A 25,894-nucleotide genomic window follows, 5' to 3' on the forward strand; every position below is an offset into this window, starting at 1 on the left:
CCACATGACTTCCTTGTACCGGAATATTAAATTATACCATACTTTCCAGCATTTCATTTATAAGCTTATTTCCTTGAATTTTATTAGAGATATGTTTCTCATTCAATTAATTCGGTTCTCATTTCGCGGCAAGGCAAAATACATATATCATATATCAAAATGTTTTCAATAAATATTCAAAGATATAGAAAAATATAAACCGCCAAATACAGTTAAAACAATTTTAAAAAAATTTACAAGTAAAATTACAGTTTCTACGCAAAAACAAGCAATTCCGCCAGTACGCAAGAAAGCAGATTTTTTGGTGCACAAAACTAAAAGTTTCCTTTTGGTCACACTCAGCAAAAAAACACTGACGGTGCAGAAAGACTTAACTCACTATTCTGGTAAGTTTCAAACGTAAATAAATATGATGGTGAAAAAAATTAGGCTTAGCAGCACTTAAACAACTTTCAAATTGTTGATAATTCGACAACTATTTCATACAGATTAACTAAAGGCATAACCGGAAGATAAGAACATAATTCAATCATTTTGAAGGCAAAAAATGCACAATTTACCAATATATAAGAATAAAAAAAAAATTGACCTCACTGAGCTGAGTAACAGAGTGGGTATATATGTTACCGTGAAAGACCGAAATTGGAGAATGTCAACATTCACCAAATACGTCGGTGAAAGATCGAACATTTTTTTACATTCTTGTACATTCGGACCCTCACCGGTGTATGTCGACAATCACAGATATGCTCTGGTGTAGGTCGAAAAGAGAGGAGTCTATGTACACGCTGCCATTCCAAAAGGAAGTGTTCCACAAATAAATGCAGTTGTAAAAGCAAGGGCCTCTTGTGCAATTCAAAGTGTCTTAATAGTTTAAGTTGTTGCAATAAATAAGATTTGAATCACATAATTTGGTAAGTTTATAACTTCTATTATTTTCCTTTCTCATTTTGAATGTACTGTGTGTTTTAAGTTCTTATTCTGAGTCTCAAGTGCGTTTTTTCGCGAATGAATGATGGAGAAGGAAATATAATATTCTTATATGTTCAACATTCACCATTAGTACATGGTGAATGTTGACATTCACCGGTGTATGTCAGAAATAAGAGTATTTGGAAAATATTTCGGACATACACCAAGCGACTATGTGAATGTTGACATTCACCGGTGAAAGTCGACATTCTCCAGATTTCGGTGTTTCACCGTAACATATACATATTTATATACTTTTGGTGCGGCCGATTGCCACCAAAAAGGAAGGTGCACATGCACATGCTATAGCAGCCCTATATTACCACAATTTCAATGTTTTGAGGCTACTCGTTTTTCATCTTTGTTTTCGTCTACTCGAGATCCATACATACGTACATACAGACGCCACGAAAAAATCTCTTCTGAATCCATTTTAAATCAGTTTTATAATTCGTTTTGGGGAAAAGATTCCTTTATTCTGTCCTTACGTACAGATCTCACGCAAAAACTTCGTTAAATTGCATTCGATATCGTTCAAAATGGATATTTCCGTTGAAATATGAAACCCGGAATTTTTCATGATTACAATACTTCGTACAAGGAAGTAAAAAGGGGAGGAAACAGGCGAAGAAATACGGTATTCAGGGTTCAATTTACATTTAACTTGCAGTAGAAAAGGCAATATAATTTTACATAAAAAATAAGACACTTAAAAATTATATAAATATACTTGAGGTAGATGATGATACTTAATGACATAAAAATTAAAGCACATAATGGGACTCACTAGTAGTAGTTTAATAAATCACAGTGACGTAAATACATTATTTTACGGGAGGTAATATGTGTTTGACTTTACTAGAACTAAATTATTTGACAAAAGATTTATGAACTTATATTACAATAAAGAGCGCCATAAAAACACATCTTGTTATTTTTAACAAAAAATCATCCGAAATTAATTTAATATTGTTTGACTTTATCAGAACTAAATTATTTGACAAAAGATTTATGAACTTGTATTACAATAAAGAGCGCCATAAAAACACATCTTGTTATTTTTAACAAAAAAAATCATCCTAAATTAATTTAATATTAACTCAGTTTCCATGATTACAAAATTGTAAAATATTTCAATTATAATTAAATAATGAAAATTTTTTCATGACTAAAAGTTTTGTACAATAATTAGGCGAAAATGGCACCGACGTATTATCCGCGATTTAGCGCCAATAAGAGTGACCTAACGACTTCCTCATACCATCTGCGCTTTCATCTGATGTAACACCGACCGATTTTCAAGCCCATGTTTAGTTTTTATAAACTAGGATCTAAATTAAATGTTTTTTGTTGTACTTTTTCCTTGCATTTTTTGGGGAAGGGAATGATTAAAATTTATGACCTACCTTGCTACAAAAAAGAATGCAGTGGATTATTTTTAAAGTTATGCGATTATAGGATAAAAAAAAAGTACGTATATGCACACGATATTGTCAGCTGAATATGGCCGATAGAACAGGAATAATTTGGAAGAATTATTTGAAGGAAGGTTGCACTTACAGCGTTCTGAACAAAGCTTATGTTTATGGTTATATGAATGTAGTAAAACACACGAGGCTATTTGCCTAAGGAGAGGGATGTCTTCGTGGAGGACCTTTCTATGGGAAACTGACTCGAATTTACGTAACACAAGGGCCAAATCACAAAAATCGACCAGCCATCCAGCCTGGGCGCCTGGGATTGGAACAGGTCGATCTGAAAGTAATCCAGCGGTCTTAAACACTCGACCCTCTGGTGGTGCTAGAAAGCTTTCGGTTAAAAGGAAGGGTTAACAGAATATTAAAAGTGGACAAAAGCCTTTCTATGAAGCACAAAAACGAAGCGGGTCTAATAATGATTGTTTATTAAACAGAGAAACGTCAATCCTTGAGAATTCCTCAAGAGCGATCGGCGCCAATTTGGCAGCATCTCCGCCCCCTTTTATGGTTGACGGTATAATATGTAAGTATCGTGAAAATAGCTAACAATAGCATAACAGGTGCTTAAATGTATTGGCGCAACTACCTTGAGGTAGTTCGTTTATTTTTTACAGAAGAAAAACAACAATGGCTTTTAACTGAAAAAGACTATTTATTACATAAATATTTTACTTTTTAATTAAGTATTTATCCTGAAAACTATAAATAAACCTATTCACAAGTGGATTTTTGTTCGTCATGATCGCTTTAAAAGGTATTAAAAAATTGTTCTTCTCAGCATTTTTTTTTGCCAAAATATTATATTATATTCCTGAAGAAATTTTACCGCAGTTTCTTCCATTGCAAGCGACACTTTTAAAATTTAGTTAAAAAAGTTTAAAACAAAATACACTGCAGTCTGTATATAAAAGCGGTTGGAATGCAGCAAAAAGAACGTATGCGAAAATGCTGTAATTTTTCTTTTTCTTTTTTTTTTCTTTTTTTTTTTTATAATTAAAGTGCAAAAACTGTCATGTTTATGGTTACTTTAAAAGAATTTTTATGGGCATGGTTGTCAGATATTGGAGCACTCTGAAAATTTGCCGACTTTAAGTAAAGTTGTTGCACTAAAATATTAAACATAAAAAAGTATGTAATTTTACATTTATTACATAAGAATATCCGAAAACGACGATTTAATATTAGATTAATGAAGTATTATGTTTGAATTCATACTAAGTACGACTTGCGTTTTTCGGGCACACTGGTTTTACCGACTCATACTTACCAGCTCATATTTTCTTGACGATAACTTTTTCGGTGTCAACACATGGACCATTTCGATAACTCTTATCTATTTCTTATTCTCTTTTTTTTTTGGGGGGGGGAGGAGATATTTTTTTTTTTTATATATATAAAAAAGATCATCTCATCCTAGGAGAAATTATGTAGGGTAATAATACTGTCATATATTAGTTGGTAGGATCAGTTAAAACCCGGAGAAAACTTTTCTTAAAGGGCAATTAAAGTTCGAAAAATGTATTACTTGGTATTAAAATTAGAGAAAACATTAATTAAATTAGTTAGGTAATTAAAATTAGAGTAAGTATTAATTAAGAATAAAATTAGAGAAAGTATAGATTAGATAAAGTATTAATTCAATTAATTAGGTAATTAAAATTAGAATAAGTATTAATTAATGATAAAATTAGAGAGAGTATAAATTAGAGAAACAAATAAAAACTATTAATGTGTGTTATATATATATATATATTTTTTATTTTTTTGCCATTTCTTATAGATTATCATATATAAAATTTCTTTTTGGGAGCTTAGCCATTTCTTTGCATACATAGCGAAAATTTGATTCATCGAGTTTTTACTTGAATAGTTACAGTTATTAATTTACTTTTGTATTGGAAAACTGGTTATGCAGAGCTGGCGTTTTTAATTTCCAGAGGTATAAATAATTAAAAATAATTAATTTAAATGCCTCATTTAATTGGAAGTGAAGAGAATCATAGCTATAATACCAGAAAACGTAGTAGTACCGGTGTGTAGATTCCTCCACCTCTTGAAAATTTTTGAATTTGACAATGATATAACGCTTTTTTCCGAACTGTAATTTGCATTTCGTCTGTATTATATATATAAGTATATATTTACTTTATTATTTTTCCAACTCAGTTTGAGTTAACTTCATAGAATTCTTTACTTAATTATTTGTAATAATTTAATAAAATTTCAGCTTTTAAATTCATTCTTTGCTTGTTTAGTCATAATTTATATAAAAATTTATTATACAGGGTGTTTATAAAGTCCCGGACCCATTTTGATGTTTAATAACTCATAAAATAATGAAGATATAAACACACTTCTGGCATTTATTGATGAAATAGCTTATATATTTCCCTTTTCAGGTTTGAATATCTTTACTTTTGTAAATATCGTCTGCGCGTGTGGTTAATTTCAAATAATTTCATTTTCCAGTCTAAATATCTGTACTTTTCTAAATATCCTGCTTATTAATTGCATTTTTCTCTCTTTTGTTTCCTTTTGTTGTTTTGGTCATTGGGGATTTGGAAACCCCCATGAATACCATGAGGCACAAAGGGATTCCCCAAAGGTTAATGCGTGGTGTGGACTAATGCACGACCGAGTCATTGGGCCTTTCTTTTTTACAGGAAAGACGGTCTCATCAGCCGTATACTTAGACATGTTGGAAAACTTCGTATTTCCACAACTAGAAGAGCTTCACATGTCTTTTTGCAACAAGATGGTGCACCACCTCATTGGGGTACCATCGTTCGTAGTTCTTTGAATGACCATTTTACAGGAAGATGGATTGGGTGAGGAGGTCCAATTCCTTGGCCACCCAGATCACCTGATATAACGCCGCTGGAATTTTTCCTTTGGGGATTTGTAAAGGACAACGTTTTCAGGAGGAGAGTGTCGAACATGGATGACCTAAAAGCCAGAATTACAACCGCAATAGCCTCTGTGGATGCCGACATGATTGCCGGTACCTGACGTGAAATTGAATATCGACTTGATATTCGACGAAGGGGGCACACGTGGAAGTTCATTGACAAGGGTCATGAAACTTTTTGAGTCTATCTAACCATTTATGTTTTTAATTTTAATCTATCTTTATTATTTTATGAGTTATTAAGCATCAAAATGGGTCCGGGACTTTATAGACACCCTATATATATATATATATATATATATATATATCATTTTCGCTTTCGTCTATCGTACATAGATTTTCTCCCTGAGGGCTGGTCTTTTGGTAGATAAGCTTTCTTTGATAATTTTTATTTTCATTTTTATTCAGTTTGTATTTGCATTTTTGTATTAAAACTTCATCGATTTTACTTTCTTTTGCATTTATTATTTGAAACGTATTTTGTGCAAATTATTCTTTAAACAGGTTCTCCTTTAAAGACTTAGCAGGTGTTCCCACACTTAACTTTCCAAACATGTGGTTACACCTTACCTCCGTTGTTTACGTTCCAGCTCTTTATCTACTGCTGATGTGTTCGATCTTTCGAAATGCAGGTCTTTTGCTTGTTTCTCCCTCCTCACTTGTTCCTCCGAAGCCCTTTTAGAGAACTTCATTCAAGGTTCATTCATGCGAGGTACTCCTGGGGCTTTACAAGTTAATTGAGTAAGCTCAATTACCGTCAGATTTCGGCTCAATATCCGCCAAATATTGAAGTGTTAATATTATTATGCATTCTTATCGGAATGTAGTTTTCATCTAAAAAAATAATATTGTGAAAGTTGCAAGTTGTTAATATATGATTATTTTTCATTTATTATGTTCTTATTGTAACCGCGTTCTTCGGAAATTGAATGATTCGCATAATTTTTCCCTTTCGATTTTCTGACGATAAAATTAGTTAAAAAGGGGGGAAGGTACTTGAGGTACGGTATATAGCCCCTAAAACCAACTTCCCCCTTTTTAGCTGCGAAAATGGCTTAATCTCAAAATTTTGATAATGTTTACAGCTAAGTTTGCATATTATGAAACAAATGTTTTTTAGAGAAGGGAGGAGATTTTAATATTGTTTACTTAAATAACTAGAGTTTTGCAACATTCTTTCTAAAGCACAAATATAATTTTTTTCGCCCTTTCTTTTTTATTAGAAAAGGTCACGTAACCAAAACTGTCGTAATCTGCTAAAGCTTACCTTATTCTGTTCAGTACTTAAATTGAAATTATGAATCTATGGTCAGCTTTTTAGAAATATTTCAAATATGCACAGACTATCAAATATGCATCTCATGTATCAGTGGCGTAGCTAGGGTGGGGTAAGGGGGACATCTGTCCCCGGGCGCAGCATCTAAGGGGCGCCAAATTGATGCTACGAAATTTTTTAAATGAAATGTTTTCCATCCTTGGCACACAGAAAGGGACGCAAATTCTTCAGTTGTCCCCGGGCGCTGGAAACTCTAGCTACGCCCCTGTCATGTACTAATGGCACCCACATGATTTAACAACCATATTTTTATATTTCTTCAGTATAACATTCGAATTGTCATCAAAATATAACACCGTAATGGCAGAGAGTTGAGTTGGTGCACAGCACGGTTTTGGAGCCATAGTCGGATTCGTGAAATGAACCAGGGCTTGTACAATAGCGTGATTTGTGGCATTCATATGGGCGTTCAAGGGAAAATAGCAGCGACCGTAACAGTAGTAAGCACCGTACCCATCAGGAGCAATAATCCAGTCCTAAAACAAAAGAATACAAAATTTGTTAAAGAGCATTTAACAGTAGAATACTTAACTCTAATTTCAAATGTGGTGTAAAGCTTTCATCATTATTTTACTTCAGCAAAACCAGGACAAGTCGAGATAGCCAATTTATAATCAAGACAGTGGCGTGGCTAGAGCATGGAGGTAGGAAATAGTGGTGAGTCGGTACTACCGAACCGGGTATTTTGTAACGGGTACTTAGTTGTAACGGGTACTGAAAATCGGTACATCCAAGTACCCGTTACTTCAGTACCGAAATCGGTACTTTTCGGTATTCGTTACTTCTGTACCGAAATGGGCACTTTTCGGTATTCGTTACTTCTGAACCGAAACGGATACTTTTCGGTATTCGTTACTTCTGCACCGAAACGGATACTTTTCGGTATTCGTTACTTCTGTACCGAAACGGGTACTTTTCGGTATTCGTTACTTCTGTACCGAAACGGGTGCTTTTCGGTATTCGTTACTTTGTAACGAAAATATGCTTCTTTTCTCGGTATTTCGGTATTCGTTACTTTGTAACGAAAATATGCTTCTTTTCTCGGTATTTCGGTATTCGTTACTGGAGGATCGATGAGGGTTCAGCTCACTTCGGTTTTGGTACGAGGACAGTAGTATTTGGTTGTATTTGGTATGCGCTCCTTGTGTCCATGAATGGTCTGCTCCTCAGACACTTCAGTAGGTGACATGTTTTCTTATATTCAAAATTTTACTCCGTACAGATAAAATCAAACACGTGGTGACGTGGCAGAGTTCCTTCAGTGCGCAAAATCGTTAGCTGCATATTTCGGTACTCAAAATCGTTACTAGGGCACTTCGGTACTCCAAATCGTTACTAGGCTACTTTGGTACTCCAAATCGTTACTAGGCATCTTCGGTACTCCAAATCGTTACTAGGGTACTCGGGTACTCCAAATCGTTACTAGGGTACTCGGGTACAGTAAAGCGTTACTAGGGTACTCCGGTACAGCAAACCGTTACTCCGGTATTTCGTTACTTCGGTACTCCAAATCGTTACTTGGGTACTCGGTACTTGAAATCGGTTTTCGGTATACTTTTCAAAGTAACGGTTACTTGAGTAACGGGTATTTTGTACCGGGTACTTGTCTGTACCCGTTACTCTCGTACCGGGTACAAGAATGTACCGAAGTTGCCCATCACTAGTAGGAAAGGAAGGAGGGGCCAATCGACACTAGAAGTGAAGCACTGCTTTGAAGCTTGGGTCACCAGATGGGGTGTTCTTTGTTTACATTCAGAAGCTCGCTTGACAGGATTCTGATAGTATTTCGACACACGACAGTTCCATACAAATCGAAAAAGGGACACTTTCGCATGAAAGAAACATTCATAGTGTGATGGATAATAGCAATTTGTATAGTTTAGTGACATTTACGCAAAAATCACATCTTGGTTATTTTTCGATAACTAACAACAGCGATTTTGATTATGAATTTGTTTTATAAAATTCTAAGCTGTTGAACTACAAAAATATAGATTTTAAGAAAAATGTTATGCTTAAAAAGAATGAAAAACACCTTACGATACATTTAAAATTGTATACGTCTTTCGATACCCTTGATAGAGTATTCGCTACTTTTATTTTATTTTCCAAACACCAAAATGTTTTAAATAGAAAAAATTTTTTTCACATGCATATATTATTGTTGCATATTTTTGCAAAAACCATGTATCTGTCTTTGACAAAATACATAAATATTCATTAAATTATTTATAAATGTATTTGAAATGAAGAATTTATTCACTTATAAACAACTGCGAAAGTACTGTGAAGAAATCTAATTATTAAATGTACCTAATTTATAATAATTATAAATGTTATCTAAATATATAATAACCTTAATATTGAATTGTAAACATAAATTGAAATCCTGTTGACAAATACGTTATAAAACTATTTAAGCAAGAATTGTTCGTATTGGAAAGCAATCTGTTAAAAGGTATTGTAAAGCAAATGCTATGAGGTGCGCACTTAAGAACGTAATAAGAGTTTTGGATTATGTATTGTTGAAATGAAGGGTAAAAAAAAATCTGATAAGAATTATTCCCCTTACATTTTATAATAACTCAGTTACAAGTTTTAAATAATACTTCAAAAAACAACTTATTTTATTCCCTTTCAGAAATGTTCAGAGAAAGTCAAGTACTATTTAAAGTATTTCGCTAATTCCTAATAATTCTCTAATTTAAAATGAACCGAATAAACATTATAAATTGACTTACATTGACGAACATTAATTATAAATTGACTTACATTTTTCGATTTAAAAGATGCCTCAGAAGCCAAAAAATCATGTCATAATTAAGAAAGTATTTTAGGAAGAAGCTCTATAAATAGAAAAGAAATAATGCACAATTTTAATATTAATAATACAATAAACTTTGATCTTAATTTTTGTACTTTAACCGAATCAAATCGAATTACCTTAATTTTTTTTTCTAATGTGATTAACGAAAACTTGTGAAAATATTTCATTCAAATTAAACCATTCTGAGAAAACTGTCCTGCGAAAAGTATAGCATTTAATTCCGTTCAGAATGAAATGTTGTTTAAAAATATGTTGTTTTCACATACTTAGGACTCTGAAGTGTTGCAGAAAAAGAAAATATATACATTTATATGTATATTTACGACGTAATTACAAAATATTTACATCCGAACGCGTCAAATCCCATTGAACTCAATGGTAAATGACCCAATGTTTTGGTCACCACGTAGGGATCGCCGGTGCTTCAGAGCAGGGTACGGGAGAAACTTATTTAGGGCGACTCCATCTTACTTCCTACCTCCATGGGCTAGAGGGGGGGAGGGGTGAAGACATACTTAGGTAAGTTTTTAGGGACTATTGTTTTCGTTTTGCGATTTTGCCTCGGACTCATAAACGTCGGTTCACTTTTCAAACTGTTGCCACAAAATGTTAGAGTCCTCCATTATATTTGAAGAAATTAAATAATGAAAAATCTGCATAAATGATTGTCTATTTCTCGCATTGTGATAAAACAATGGTACATAGAGCCATCGAATTTTGAATGACGAAATCCTACTGCGAATATGGGCATCTGAAATCCCAAATTTGGAATTTGTTTTATTATAGATTTTATATTTTCTAAAACTTTAACGAATTTTTGATTTACAAACTCAATGCTTTAAAAGCGAGAAATGGCAACGTTATATAGAAAAAAAAAAAAAAAAAATACTTTTATCTCCAGCTCGCGAGACTGTGTATATCGGAAATTCTAAAGATATGCTTAATTTAACATTATTTTGCGATATTGCTCTTGAACTGAATTTTATGGTTTAAGTGCAAAGAACATGATATTTAATAAATAAAGGTAACACTCAAAACGCCTCTTTGGACGTAATTTAAAATCTGAAACATTTCAGATTTTTTTTTTTTTTTTTTTTTTTTTTTTTTTTTTTCCCAATATTACTTTATAGGGGTTAATTAGCCAGTGGTCGGCAAACTCATTAGTCAACAGTCAGTATCAACAGTTCAACGATTGAAATCTCTTTTGAGGGACACATTTTAAATTATATAGGTAGGTATATTGTCATTCACTTAATTAGGGTACTCTTAGGCTTTTTCTAAGAACGTTCTCAAGCTGATCAACCTACGATCTCAGAGCTTGGCCCTCTTCCAAGTCTCCCGATCAGGTTTTTATGTTGTTGTTTTTAATTTTAAGTATGATTCAAGTCCTCATCAATAAGACGACTTCTCAATTTAGTCTTGATAGCGTTTATGCTTGATAATGATTGTTCGCATGGATACGCAGACCCGAATAAAGAAAGAACAGCATACGCTAGTTTTTTCAGCTGATTATGCGAATCAAGAATACTATTCCATGTGTTAAAATCAACATACCTTCCTTCTCCAGGTCTTTCAAAGCAGACCAATTGTGCTGTGAAAGGCTACGCTCACATTTGTTTTTCTCCAATGTTTCTGTATCGCAGTTAAGACATTCAAATTTCGAGTTCTATAATTCTTTAATTTTCAAATCCAACAGCTGGAGTCCAAAGTTGCCAGTGTGAATATTAAAGGGAGCAAAATTTTGTGTTTGAATTATGCTATATATAGATCTAATATATATCCTAATATTTCCCCTCTCTTAAATTTAAAATACGCCCTTGTGGAATTTTCCAGCAACTAGAGAAACAGCGGCAAAATTGTGGAGACAATTAGGTATTTTTTGGAAACAGAAGAAGTGAAAAAATGAGCATAGCCTTCGCCGGGAATCGAACCGCGGACCTCTGGAATACACCCCTAGCGTGCAGACCACTGCACCACGAAGGCACGCTAAGAAGACGGGAGAAATACCTTACATACTCCCCCTTTTAAAGGGCGACTGGGGTTTTTAGGGCACCCAGTCGCCAAATCCTGGGTGTGGAGATTCATCATCCACCACCCTTTTAGTTCCAGCGCCAATGTAGAGTCATTAGGTTTATTTGGAAGCAAGAGAGATTGAAAAATGAACATCGCCTTCTCCGGGAATCGAACCGAGGACCTCTGGAATACGCGCCCAGCGTGCAGATCACTACACCATGAAGGCACGCTTAGAAGGCGGGAGAAATACCTTATAAAATCTCTAAATGACTCAACGAGGAGATACGCTTGGCAGATAATTGGTGTGCCGTGGTTTACGCGATACCGAATCTCCGCAATTGCCGACTTAGGATAAATTGCAATAATTTGGAAATCTATTTTTAAAAAAGTTGCGAAAATCACCCGCCATATTGCACCGATAAGTGACTTTTACCTTTTCATTTGTAAAAAATCGCCAAATTGCGCCAAGATAGTTGCATTAACACGTAAGTACCATAAAAAATTTTTATACTTAAAAAAACGACGATTTCATTATTTACTCTCGACCTCTACGTTATTTATTTCATTCTAATTTTTAGTTAATTAACCAGTTTTGTCTAAATTTTATTATTTTTATTTCTGCACAATCCTTTCCAAAAGCATTAAGGCCATCAGTGGCCGAGAGCATAAAAACGCTGAATGGCTAAACCGGATTCGTATGCCTGAAAATAGACATGCATGGGCGTTTTTGTGGTCGTTAAGAGCCGTTAGCACTAGAAATGGGCAAAACCACTCTTTTACGAGATCGGATCAGAACGGTTCGCTCAATGAAATGAATCTGTTCTTTTTTGTGGACTCACCACTCACTAATAATAAACTTGATGAAAAGGATCAGGAACGAGGGGTGAATCAAGAGCGGTTAGCGAAGTCGGAGTGAAGAGTGCAAAGAACAGAACGATCAGTGGGATCGGAAAAATCGACTCAGTCAAATGCTAACTCACCAAATTAATTTTTTTAAACTATAGTTTTGAGATTCCCTAAAAACCTTCTTTCTACACAAAACTAACAAAAAAATTCTTGAATAAAAAATTTTCAAAAAATTGGGAAGTAATAAAAATAAAACTCACTTTTAACATGGGGGGATAATTATTCTTTCCTTCCCTAAAATGAGAATCAAACTTTTTTGGGACATTTCCAACAAGAATTCCGGTGTTTTTCGCGAATCAGACTTCAAATCTCTAATCTTAACACGCTTCCAACACGAACTGTTGAAAAAGAGCTATAATTTTATTTTATGGAATCGGTCTCAATTTGCTTAGTAAAGTGAATCAGTTCCGGAGCAGATCACCCAAGGTGATGGGAGACATTTGACAGAGCAGACACTGCACACTGCTCGACAGCATTGAAGAGGGGGGGATGGAGTTTTTCTTCAGTCGGAGTATCTGATTTTCACGAACAGCGGAGCTAATCGACACATGGAAGCGATTCCTTTAGTTGAGATAAACCCCAGTGTAAACGGTCCTGACACTTGGATTTAGATTCAGACTGAAAAACCTTTCAGTTATTGCAGGTATTGAGCATGCTTAATGAAATGAAGTGACATATTACTAACCTGCCAACCTAAGTCTCGAAAACTGACGTACAGTGTCCACCTTTGGCAGTTTATTTCTGTATTATATCGATCTAGACCGGCACCTGAAAAGGAAAAAAAACGCAAGATGAATAGAAAAGTACAGAAGACAGTTCGGGGAGTTGTTAAAAATGTTCAATACACTTTAGTAAACATTTAGCAATAATTGTCTTCGACGTCTTGAAATTTTATTAGCCCAAAGAGGCAATTTGCCCAGAAAGGATATTAATTTCGTTTTGCCATTTTGCATCGGTTACCTATAAATGTCGGTTCATTTTTCAAATTGTTGCCATCAAATATTAGAGCCGTGCATTATATTTAAAGAAATTAAATAATGAAGAAGCTGCATGAATCTATGTATTGTTACGAAATGTACAGGCGCAGTAAGATGGCTTCCCCGCAAAGCAGTTTTAGGGTTGCCATAAAACGGCAAAGGAAGGCCGGGTTGCCACATTTGGTGAGAAATCGTCCATTTGGCAACAAAATTGGCGTTATGCCATGGACGGGTGGAGAACCTTCTGGAACGAATTCTTACCGGTTTAGCATAGAATGTTCTCGAACACCAGTCAAAAGCTATATAAACCCTGCTGGTACGCGGAGAGTGAATTAGTATCGAGTGTGTCTCGTCTAGCGAGTCAATCCCTGCGGAGTCGATCGAGTTGACAGCCGGGCAGCGAGTGCCGAGTGAGTCGTCGAATCCACTTGTAAGGATTATGTTAATTTTATTAACAGTTAAATTTTAAGTTAAAGTTCCTTTCCTGTCAAATTCTTAACTTCAACTTACTACTTCCGGCCAGAACGTAGTTTGGAATCTTGCTGAATATTTAATGAGGAGGAGCGGTATTTAAACCACGAGGTTACTTACTGAGACAGAGAGAATCAGAGTTTCTGATTTACGCGCGTCTGCCTTTTTGGCCACTCTCTCCTCAGAGCTGTTATTACGCTCGGCCGTACTCAGGCCCTTGCTAAGCTTCGTAGTCAAATAAGTTAAGGGGCCAGCTCGATTTGAACCTTGATAGCTTCGGCTATACTTCTTTAGTTAATCTTAGTTTTAGTTTAATTCTTAGTCTTTTAAGTTCAAGTCCAAGTGCGGGCTTTGCATGTACACTCCCAGGCGGAGTTTTGTTAAATCTTATTGGAATAATAAAGGGTTAGTTAGCCTTCTATCTTGTTGTTTCTTGCCACCGAACTCAAGCGATTATTCGCTTATCAGTTCTTAGATTCTTCACTTCCAACATTAACTTCGAATTCCAAAGTGAGGAACTCTACACACTGAAGGAGTCTGTTAGTGTATCGCGGTTAGTGCATCGTCGAGAGAGCGTGTCGAGCTCCGAGAACGACTGAACCGAAGAGTCGGGAGCTGTGCTCGTGTGTCGTCGAGTGCATCGCGAGTTGTAGCGTGGAGAGTCTCGAGAGTACGTGGAGTTCCGAGAACGACCGAGCAGTCAGGAGGTGTGATCTGGTGCTTTGCAGTGCAGCTGTCTCCACCGTGATGGCCTGATAACCTGGAGGCTGTGTCGCTGATCGTGTCAGCGTGTTTATAGTAGTTCATCGACGACTGTAAAATCGTGTTTTGGAGCTGTCCTGACAATACTGGCCAATAAAGTGTGTTTCGATACTTCATCAAGTGTCGTCGTTATTCACTCCAAATCTACGAACCCCGTAGCAATTGGTGGCAGAAAAGAGAAAAACGCAACACTATGTTTCTCTTACAGTGAAACAACGGTACCTAGAGACATCAAATTTTGAATAACGTAGTCATCTATTCGAATATGGGCATCTGGAAGCCAAAATTTAGAATTTTGAATTTATTATCTATTTCATATTTTGTCAAATATTAAAGAATTTTTGATTAACAAACTCAACGATTTCAAAGCGAGCAATGGCGAAAACATTTTTATGCCCATCGCGCGAGACTGTGTATCGGAAATTCTAAAGATATGCTCTTTTAAATATTTTGTTATATTGCTGTTGATTTGAACTTTATGGTTATTGAATTATAATGAAGAATCTGCATAATGAAGAATCTGCATCTGTTTTTCACAGACGATTGAGTATTTCTCATTTAATTAATTCAGCTCTCACTTCGCAAGAAGGCAAAAACACATAAAAACTCAAAATATCTATATTAAAAATTACGAAGTAAATCTAAAACGCTTATTTCCTCGAAAAAATTCCAGAAAGAATTAAGCATGATTTAATTGGCAATAATAAATGAATGCGTTATCTTTGTTGTTGCGAAGCTAAGTTTCTCTAGATTGGCTACAAATCCATCTAGTCTCCTGTTTCAAATGTAAACATCAATGGCCGCTATTAAAAACAGGCTTAGCGGCAATTAAACAAATTTAAAATTGCTGATAATTCTAAAATTATTGCACACAGATTTACTAAAGGCATAAAATCCTTAACCGGAACATAAAAACAACATAATTCCATCATTTTTAAAGCAAAAAATGTACAATTTACAAACATATAAGAGTAAAGGAACTGAGATCACTGTTCCGGGTAACAGAGTGGATATATATATAAATATATTTATGTACGTTTGGTGCGGCCGATTGCAACCAAAATACGAGGTGCACATCTACATGTTATAGCAGTCCTATATACAAAATTTCAACGTTCTGAGGCTACTCGTTTTCGAGTTATGCGAGATACGTACGTACGTTCGTACAGACGCCACGAAAAATTCTCTTCAGAATTCATTTTAAAGCAGTTTTATAATTTTTTTGAAGGAAAAGAGTATTTTATTCTGTCCTTACGTACAGATATCACGCAAAAACATCGTTCAATTGCATTCGATGGCGGTCAAAATGGCTATTTTCGTTGAAATATGCTGCCTGAAACTTTTCGCGATTACACTACTTCCTTTTTACTTCGTACAAGGAAGTAAAAAAGAAATATATATATATATATCCAGCGCGCGAGACTGTGTATCGGAAATTCTAAAGATATGCTCATTTAAAAATTATTTTGATATATTGCTGTTGTATTGAATTTTGTGGTTTAAGTGCGAAGAACATAATATTTAATATATTTGGGACAGTCCAAATTTTTGTTGAGATGTTTCGGTAGATGACGTTTCTTGTTAAAAATTTTTGTTTTAAGTGAAAATGCATCACAAGAATTATCGTCTGAATTCGAAAATTATTACTTATTTAGCAAAATATATTCTGTAACTTAAGTGAACGTGGCAATACAAATTAAGAAGCAATTCTATTAGAAATTTAATAATTCGTTTTTAAGGACGGTAGAAGCATTCGAAATATCCAAAAAATCTTTGAGATAGAACATTCGACTATCTCTGATGTTATAATACGACGAAAAAAGCGTGGAACCATTGAAAGTCCTTACGTCTGCACCCACATAGCTAACACCAACGAACGGCAAATTTATTCTATGAAAAATCGTTTCCAGTAAAAGTTAATGCTGACGCTTTTAAAAGTTTCATTTAGGACATATGGATACAGTGGGCGATCAGCAAGATAATTCTTTGTCAGCAAGAAAACAAGAAAAATACTCCGTACGTTCACAAAATTTGCAGTAAGCAAAATTTTGTCAAATTGGAATAATGTTATATATAGAGAGAAATGTCAAAATTTAATATATTTGGATCAGATAGACAACTTAATAGTATATGGCAAAAGCAGAATTAAGAAATGAATTCGAGAAATCTTTACCTGTTGTTACGCATGCAAGCAGAGGCATAATAATTTGGGGATGTTTAGCTAGTACCTTTGGAATAAGAAATTTACTGTTTATCGAAAATAATATGGATTAGAATAAATGTATAATTATCCTTAATGAAAACTTGAAAGCATTTGCAAGAACACTTAGAATACAAATTACATTCAAGTTCTATCAAAATAACGATCCGGAATATACAGCCCTAAATCTTCGATTGTGATTCTTATAAAAATGTCTAAAAATTACCCAAATTCTTAAGTGTTTTCTGAAATCGAATTCTATCGAACATGCAAGAACTGAATCGAAAAAAGCACATGAAATATTAGCTGTTTATTCAAAATGTCCGAGTACTTATGTAAATTCATGTCCAGAATTTTTTGAAGAAATTATTTTCTTTTACCAAAAAAATTTTCAAAACAAATTTTGAACTAGCTGATCAGTAGTGTATATGAAAAAACAAATCATTTTACTAATATTTAGTAACTGATATTTAATAATAAAACTGAAAAACACAGGTTATAAGATATTTCTTTCGCCTTCTTAGCATGCCTTCGTAGTGTGGTGATCTGCACGCTGGGCACGTATTCCAGAGGCGAAGGCATTGCTCATTTTTCAAGTCTACTGCTTCATAAATACCTAATCTCTACAAGGTCTCCGAAAACAAATGTAAGCCATTGTAAATATTCTGGATTATAACCTTAATTATATATTCAATTAATAATTGAGAAAGAAATAAAAAGTGTTATCGACAAAGCATCACATTATATTCTATCTTATTCAATTTATATCATTTATTTACCTGTGTATGGGTTGTAACTATGATGATTGTAATGTGTTTTCTGCTGTTTTCTTCTAGCTGCTCTTTTAGTTCTTAGTCGTGCTCGTTTGTGTGCTGTTTTAAAATAAGCCAGCATAAATGGTTGAAATTCTTCAGCTTCTTTCCAGCAGACGATACCCAAATCATGCGGTTCTAAACTATGAGCTGTAAAAAAAGTGCAAATAATGAAAACTTAGCAAATGCTTTAAAAGAGTTTAGTGAGAAAATAAATGAAAGGTTTCAAAATATTCTTTTTAGTTATTCTAAGGCATAGAATATTACCAAAAATATATATATATAAAGGTTCTATATGATAGAACAATTCTGTTTTAAAATAAATTAACAAAAATGGTTGGAATTCTTGAGCTTCTTTTCAGGCAGACGATACCCAAATCATGTGGTGCTAAACTACGAGCTGTAAAAAACTGAAAATAATTCAATTTTAGCAAATGCTTTAAAAGCCTAATGAAGATATAAATGAAAGATTGACTAGCCGCCTAAAATAATTATTATAAAAATGAAAAATTGCATAATACTATTTTAATCGTTGCAGCTAGCGATAACGATTAAGATAGAATTAATAACGATAGAGAAGAAGAGTTGAGATTACTGTTTTTAATCCCTTACTTTGTTAATCAGTAAGAGACAGATTAAATTTAAAAGCGAAATTAAACATATGCGGAAGTAGCAGCATACTATTTATTTTAAATTGATGAGTTTTTTTACTAAGGGGAGTTCTGCATTTTTTTCACATGGTTCTGAAAATTTTTGAAGTATTCACGCAATTTTCCCCTTCCTCAAGGGGTTCAAAAAGCGATATTCCCTAAATTTCGAAATCGATTCATCCTCGTATAGTTATCGTTCAGGCGTACAAATATGTAAGGCAAAACAAATTTTAAGAGAAAGCTATGCCGAAGAAGTAAGAATACAAGGGTAAGTGCATTTAACATTGAGTAAATGCGTATCTCGGTTGTAGAGTCATTAGATTATTTCGAAGCAGGAGACATCAAAAATGAGTAGTGCCTACGCCAGGACTCGAACCTCTGGAATACTATAATTTGGCGAAATATCGCCAACCTGACGACAATTTGGACAACTTATTTTGTCGCCAAAATTGGCAAAAATCGCCAAACCTGACAACAATTTGGACAATTTATTTTGTCGCCAAAATTGGTAAAAATCGCCAAACTTGGCGACTAATTTTCCGGTACATGCTCACTGTAATAAGTATTGTAATTCAATAAATGTAATTGATCACTATATTAGCTGCAACCGTAATTCGACCCTCGTATTGCTTTTAATTAATTTCGAGAAGCAGGAAGTATTAGAAATATCTTGGCAGCCGGTTGAAAACCATATATAAGGCTGTAGAGAGAGCATCTGCTCTCATATTTTACTAATGTTGCACCCCACAAATGTTTAATCACTGTATTTCAAGTATTTTGAATCATCTCATCATCATCCATATTATGCCTACAATAATTGCTTATCAAAAATTACTCCGAAATAAAACAACTGCTTCATTCTACCAACATCTCCCTTTACAACTACTTACAGCATTGCCAAAAGATGGAGCCACCGGAACGGTACTTAGTTTCCTCTGAAAAAATTTCCACTTAAATTCTAAAGTGGAGTGTCTTTTCATCACTACGACGTACCCCGTAGGGTCAAAGTCCCAGGACTAAATACTCATCTTTACCGCAATTCATGCCAATTCATCTGCTCTCAGTTAGCTAGTTGCTTAGTTATTGTTGTCGCGAGTTGTTAGTTCCGCGTGAATTGAAATATATCCGAGTTAGCTTTAGATGCGCTTTCCATTGCCTGTGTTTAACTTTCTTAGTAGCTCTAAGTGTAAATACTAAATGCACTCTGTGATGCTGTGAATTTCTGTGGAAAATTCTGGAACTTTGAAGTGTTTCTTTTGATTAAATAAATTATATTGACATGTGTGCATTCAATGTGTTACGAACCCTTACAGACGCAACACTATTTATATACTTCGGGTTACACTTATATCAAATTATTTAAATTCCATTGCTTATTTGAAGGATATTTCTTCTCATGGTTTAGTGTTATCATTTGTTTAATGTTATCAAAATAGCGGTGGGCACAAGCGATCGCATTAAGCGGTGCTTCCTGTATTAACATCTTTTGAAAGATGTGGCAGCGGAAATCGCTCTTCTCTATGTTTCATTATCATTATCTACATATCATTATCTATATGTCTCATTTTCTACATATCTTGTTATGCTATTTTGTGAGATGATCCGTTATTACTTCCTTGTACGAAGTAAAAAGGAAGTATTGTAATAGCGAAAAGTTTCAGGCAGCATATTTCAACGAAAATATCCATTTTGACCGCTATCGAATGCAATTTAATGATGTTTTTGCGTGATATCTGTACGTAAGGACAGAATAAAATACTCTTTTCCTTCAAAAAAATTATAAAACTGCTTTAAGGTATCCGACCTCGTACAAAAGACGATTTTCGGTCAAAATTTCGATTTTTACTTTATTACATTATCTGAAAGAATACATCTTTAGCTATCAAATACAAGTTTTTGCTTGTTGATAGGTTAATTAGAACTGAAGTTATAAGCATTTTTCTATAACTGAATAAACCGGAAGTTCCAATATTCTGGGCCGGAAGTGAGCGTTTAAATAGATATACCTATTTAGAAACTTTATTTATCATCAAGATATTGTAAATTATAAACCTGCGTACTAAGTTTAGATATTTTGTAATACATTTTAAGAATCTGGTGTTAGTTTTTCCCCTTAATTTCGTATTTAGTTTGGCGCAGAGGGTATTCGACGTTGAATGTATGTGTTGCTGCTTTGTGGATTAGCGTTGACAAAGTGCTTGATTTGAAGGCTATGTCGCATTTTTGCATCATTTGCAACAATGTAAACAGAATAGCATGCAATCTTCAGCACGACATATGTAAAGCGTAATATAATTGTTCTGCAAATTATAAAGAAGCAGCTTCGGGTATGGAAGCAGTTGGTGCTTATTCCCTGTTTGAATGATCTATTACATTACGAAAGCTGAAGCACACGGAGTATTACGAGGACGGGGATTCTAAGGGGTTTTTAATTGTGAAAGATATATATGGTAAAGATTTGGTCAAGAAAGTGGAATGCATTGAACATGTACAAAAGGGTTGGTAGTGGACTATGAAAAGTAAAAAACTCCGCTCCTGAATTGAAAGGAAAAGGTAAACTGACTGCTTCTTTTATGGATAAACTGCAGAATTAGGGATTGCAATTAGAAGTCATGTTTGAAACTTAATTGAGATGCAGCAGGTTTTACTAACTGCTTGTTCCATTGTAGCTCTTCTTCGAAGCCAATGCCCTCCTCAGTAATCAATGAATTGGTGCAACTATGAATGTGTAATTGCAGAAATCAGAAAAAAAAAAAAAAAAAAATCAGAAAGAAAAACATTAGGCAAAAACCTCTGGTATATCAATATATATTTTGAATTTAATTAAACCTACATATATGGAGTTGACTACGTAAACAAGAGTTATATATAAGTATCAGTATCAAAATATCAAGGAAAGTTTTAATGGTATTTTATTGCAAATTGTTCCGAAAGAAACATTCATAAACTTGCGAATATTAATGTTTGGAGCAAATTAAGTGTTGGGTTATTTAATGTTATTTAATGATGGATTTATAGGTTTGCTTGAAGCATTTTCAAGGTTAGGTATGTGCCCCGAATTTTACACTGAGCAGGGAATTCGAAAATTTCATAAAATGCAAAATCATGACTCTTGGTGGCATTCCACAAGTTTTACGAAAACCCAAAGAAAAAATTCCGCTTTGTTCGAAAGAAAAGGTGCAAAGTGTGGGAAGAAAAAACAAGGTGTTAAGTTACAAAGCAAGGGAATTTTAATTATCATGGATGCTTCTTTCACTAAGAAATTGTTTTATGAAAACTTTAAACTTGTTTTCTGAAAAATGTTTTTTCTGTAAATATTGCCAATGGTAACAGCCATAACTCAAAATTTTATGGATAAAATTTAATGATACTTTCTATACATATTTCATATAATCTGATGCATGCTCTGAAGCAAAAGATTTTAGAAATATTAATTAGAAGTTGAATTGTTACTTTTTATTTTTAGATTTTGGATGCAATAATAGTAAAATATACAGTAAATACTATACATTTCGACATATCTCAAGAATATATGAATATTTCTTAATTATTTTGCTTCATTGCATACAAAACAAGTGTAAATATAAATACAAATTAAAAAAACTGCATATTTATATATACATTGTTCGCCGTGGTTGTTGCCGTAAAGGCAAAATTTAAGCAAAAATGATCCCCTTTTTCATTATTTTTCAAAATTAAAATTACTTAGCATTAAGTTTTAAATTGTTTTCACTCATCAATATGCTTATCTTCAAATTAATATGTTTATAGTTAAAATAAAAACCATTTTTAAAAAAATGGTACCCGAACGAGGTCGGATACCTTAAAATTAATTCTGAAGGCTCAGGTGCTGGGCACTTCATCAGGCTCCTAGGCTGGGACAGCCATATCCTGTGCATAATTCATTTTGGATAAGCATGTCTTTCCTGGCATAACATGTTGGAGAGGATAATAGAGGAAGAATATTCCTCAAGAGAGTTCAGTGATTGTTGAGTCATGGCATAAGTAAGTGATAAGCAATTGACGGTATTAAATTTTGAGCCTTGCGTATTCACAACTCGTAGGGTCAGAACGTCCGTCAGGAGAGATAAGGCATAGCAGTCACAGCTTCGACGTCCGGCGCTCAAATGAGTGAGAAACGGGTTGCAGGGCAGGTCCATGGTAGAGTGGGAGGAGCTACTGGTCATGCGATCCAATGGGAGTCCTGGAAAGAGAGTGCATTTCCTTGCTCGACAGGCATTGGTGGGGAAAATTTTTAAAGTTAAAAACTTCGTTTAAATCCTGGGTACGTTAATATGATGAAATAAAAAAGAGAGTTGTCTAGATACTATACAGTAACATTAAGTAACGGGATTCTGGACTGAAATAAGTTGGCCTAATTTTAATGAGTTCTGAACTAAGTATAAAAATAGGATAAATTGGACATATCAAGTGATGGTGTGATGCATTATTGGTTCCTATTCTGTATGACAGATGGCGACACATGCGCGTGTGCTTTTGAGAATTGCATGTATGGTGAGGGAATGCAAACATAACATAGCTATTGAAATGCAAAATTTAGTAATTAAAGCAGTAGATAGATTAAATTAAGTGCCGGAGAACTGCTCCGGGTCTTTTTTTATTAGCTTCGCTATTGTAATCATAATTTAGTCTAGGGATGGAACTGTTGTTAATCTTTTCTATGTTGTTGAAGAATTTCCGTGCTATTTTTGCTATGTGTATGCTAATACTTTCAATATTTAATTCATTCTGGATAGCCTCGTTTCTGAAGAACCAGGGACTGTTGGATATAATCCTCAGCACGACATTTTGACTTTGCTGAATTTTAAGCATGTGGGTTTTGCACACATAACCCCAGACTGGGCAGGCATAGGTGATAATGGGTCGCAACATGGATCTATATACATGAAGTTTATTTTGTATAGATAAAACGGAGTTTCGGGCAATTAGGGGGTTGAGTAAGGCTTTAGTACCCCGAAACTTGTTCAAAACAAATGTTATGTGTGGGGCCCAAGTGAGTTTTTGGTCTAAAATGACTCCGAGATATTTGGCTTGCTTGGCCCAGGGAATACTGATGTCATACATTTTGAGGGTGATACTTAAGTCGAAGATCCTTTTCTTCGTGAAATAGACAGCTTCCGACTTTTCAACATTGATCTTGATTTTCCACTTAATCATCCAGGACTCTAGTGCATGGATGTGTTCTTGTAGTGCCTGTACGACTGCGGCCATAGACGCAGCTTGATATAGGATCGCGGTGTCGTCTGCATAGAGTGCTAGTGTTGTGAGAGGGTTGTGAGGGATGTCGTTCGTATAAATAGAAAATAGTGTGGGCGAAAGCAAACTTCCTTGCGGTAAGCCCGCAAGGGTTACTTTCCGTGTAGAGTGAGTGTTGTTATAACGAACGACAAAGTATCTATCATATAGATAGGAATTAATGATGTTTATGATGTAATCTGGGAAACCCAGAGTGATTAGTTTGTATGTGAGGCCCTGTAACCATACACAATCAAAGGCTTTCGAGATATCGAGAAAGAGTGCTCCAGTGATGTGTCTTTTTTGGAATCCTTCAGCAATCATTTCTGTGACTCTGTACAATTGATGAGTTGTAGAGTGTTTTCTCCGGAATCCGTACTGCTGTGGGATGAGGATTTGGTTTTCTTCAAGGAATTCTTGGATACTATTTAAGATGACCGCTTCAGCGACTTTGCTTAAGGTCGACAGTAAACTGATCGGCCTGTAGGAGGAAGCCAGCGTTGGGTCTTTTCCGGGTTTCAGAATCGGTGCTATGATTGCAGTTTTCCAATTGGTTGGAAAGTGATGTAGGCGGAGCATAGCATTCAATAATTTGGAGAATTTACATAACATTTTTGCTCCCATTTCCTTGATCATCTTGTTACTGATTTTGTCTATACCAGGGCTTTTTCGATTCTTTCTCTTCTCGATATATCTAATAACCTCTGAAGGCATGACTAAGGGTGTGTTGTTTGTGTGTGTTTTTGTTTGGAATTGTGTGATGAGTGTCGAAACCAAGTGTTCTGTTTGAGGGTTAGAAATGTTGTGAGTGCGAAATTGAGATGCATAGTGATCTGCAATGGACTCAGCTTTCTCAAAATCGGTGTATGCGATCCCGTGGGGGCCATTAATGGGCGGAATATTAGTGTTGCGTCTCTTAAATTTAGCAACAGCACTCCACAGTGAGTTATCATCTTAGAAGAGAATTTTTCGTGGCGTCTCTACGAACGTATGTAGTACGTGCGTACGTACGTATCTCCCATAACTCAAAAATGACTAGCCTCAGAACGTTGAAATTTTGTATATAGGACTGCTATAACATGTAGATGTGCACCTCGTATTTTGGTTGAAATCAGCCTCACCAAACGTATATAAATATATTTATATATTTATCCACTCTGTTACCCGGCTCAGTGATCTCAGTTTCTTTACCCTTATATGTTTGTAAATGGTACATTTTTTTGCTTTAAAAATGATTGTATTATGTTGATTTTATCTTCCGGTTAAGGTTTTTATGCCTTTAGTAAATCTGTGTGCAATATTTTTAGAATTATCAACAATTTTAAAATTGTCTAAGTGCCGCTAAGCCTTTTTTTTTATGGCGGCCATTGATGTTTACATTTGAAACAGGAGACTAGTGGATTTGTTGCCAATCTAGAGAAACTTAGCTTCGCAACAACAAAGATAACGCATTCATTTATTATTGCCAATTAAATCATGCTTAATTCTTTCTGGAATTTTTTCGAGGAAATAAGTGTTTGAGATTTACTTCGTAATTTTTAATAGAGATATTTTGAGTTTTTATGTATTTTTACCTTCTCGTGAAGTGAGAACTGAATTAATTGAATGAGAAATACTGAATCGTCTGTGAAAAACTGTTTCTTTTTTGTTTTGTTTGCTTAATTTCTTTTATACATAGTTGTAGCTTTATTATAGTATTTGAATAGAACATGTGGCAACGATTAGACAATTCTATTCTTTAAATGATATAATTTTTTTCCATTATGAGTTATAATATGAACGAAATATATAAGTTAACTGTTATATAATTATTGGATTATATAACAGTTAACTTAGTTTCCGTTATATAATTATTATATAAGTTAACTGTTATATAATTATTAATACTGTTAAGTGAATCTAGCGCCGGAGTGTCGCTATGGTAAACAAATACTAGAGTGAATTTTAAAGAATGCATTTATTCTATTGTGGTTTATGCGCTGTCGGCGAAATAGATTTAATTCAATGAAATGCAAGAAAAAATTCGTATAATTTAATATTCCGTACAAGGAAGTCATGTGGTGTACACATCAGATTTTTTTTTTCTTATCAGATCGGATACAGAGACACAAATTCTGGGTCCATTGAAGATCGTTATAGCGGGGTCGACTAAGACATGCAGCGTTATACCGGGGTCGACTCGGTTTATTGATACTCTGCGACAGTTGTTTGCTGCCCAATCAACGAGTCCACTTCGATTACCTTTTCTGTCAATAACGCACATTAAACATTTCGTTACCGAAGTTAATACGATGCAAAGAAAGTGAAAAGGTCGAATTACGGTTGC

The 25,894-nt window shown here is 34.5% G+C and overlaps 1 protein-coding gene across 1 annotated transcript in view; it reads right to left on the minus strand.

Moving 5' to 3' along the window:
* Nucleotides 1–3,404: 3,404 nt before the first annotated feature.
* Nucleotides 3,405–25,894, minus strand: part of LOC118204475 (protein 60A-like) — a 72,421-nt gene continuing 49,931 nt past the window's right edge. Inside the window, exons 4-6 of the mRNA XM_085824678.1 lie at nt 17,630–17,812; nt 13,126–13,208; nt 3,405–7,170 (exon numbers count right to left, since the gene is read on the minus strand). Of these exons, the coding sequence (XP_085680804.1) occupies nt 6,910–7,170; nt 13,126–13,208; nt 17,630–17,812 (527 nt within the window). The 3' untranslated portion in view covers nt 3,405–6,909. The remainder of the gene's footprint in view (nt 7,171–13,125; nt 13,209–17,629; nt 17,813–25,894) is intronic.

Source organism: Stegodyphus dumicola, chromosome 10, assembly GCF_044657685.1.
Source record: "Stegodyphus dumicola isolate Sdum_Otavi_A_Nest chromosome 10, ASM4465768v1".
Classification (NCBI taxonomy): domain Eukaryota; kingdom Metazoa; phylum Arthropoda; class Arachnida; order Araneae; family Eresidae; genus Stegodyphus; species Stegodyphus dumicola.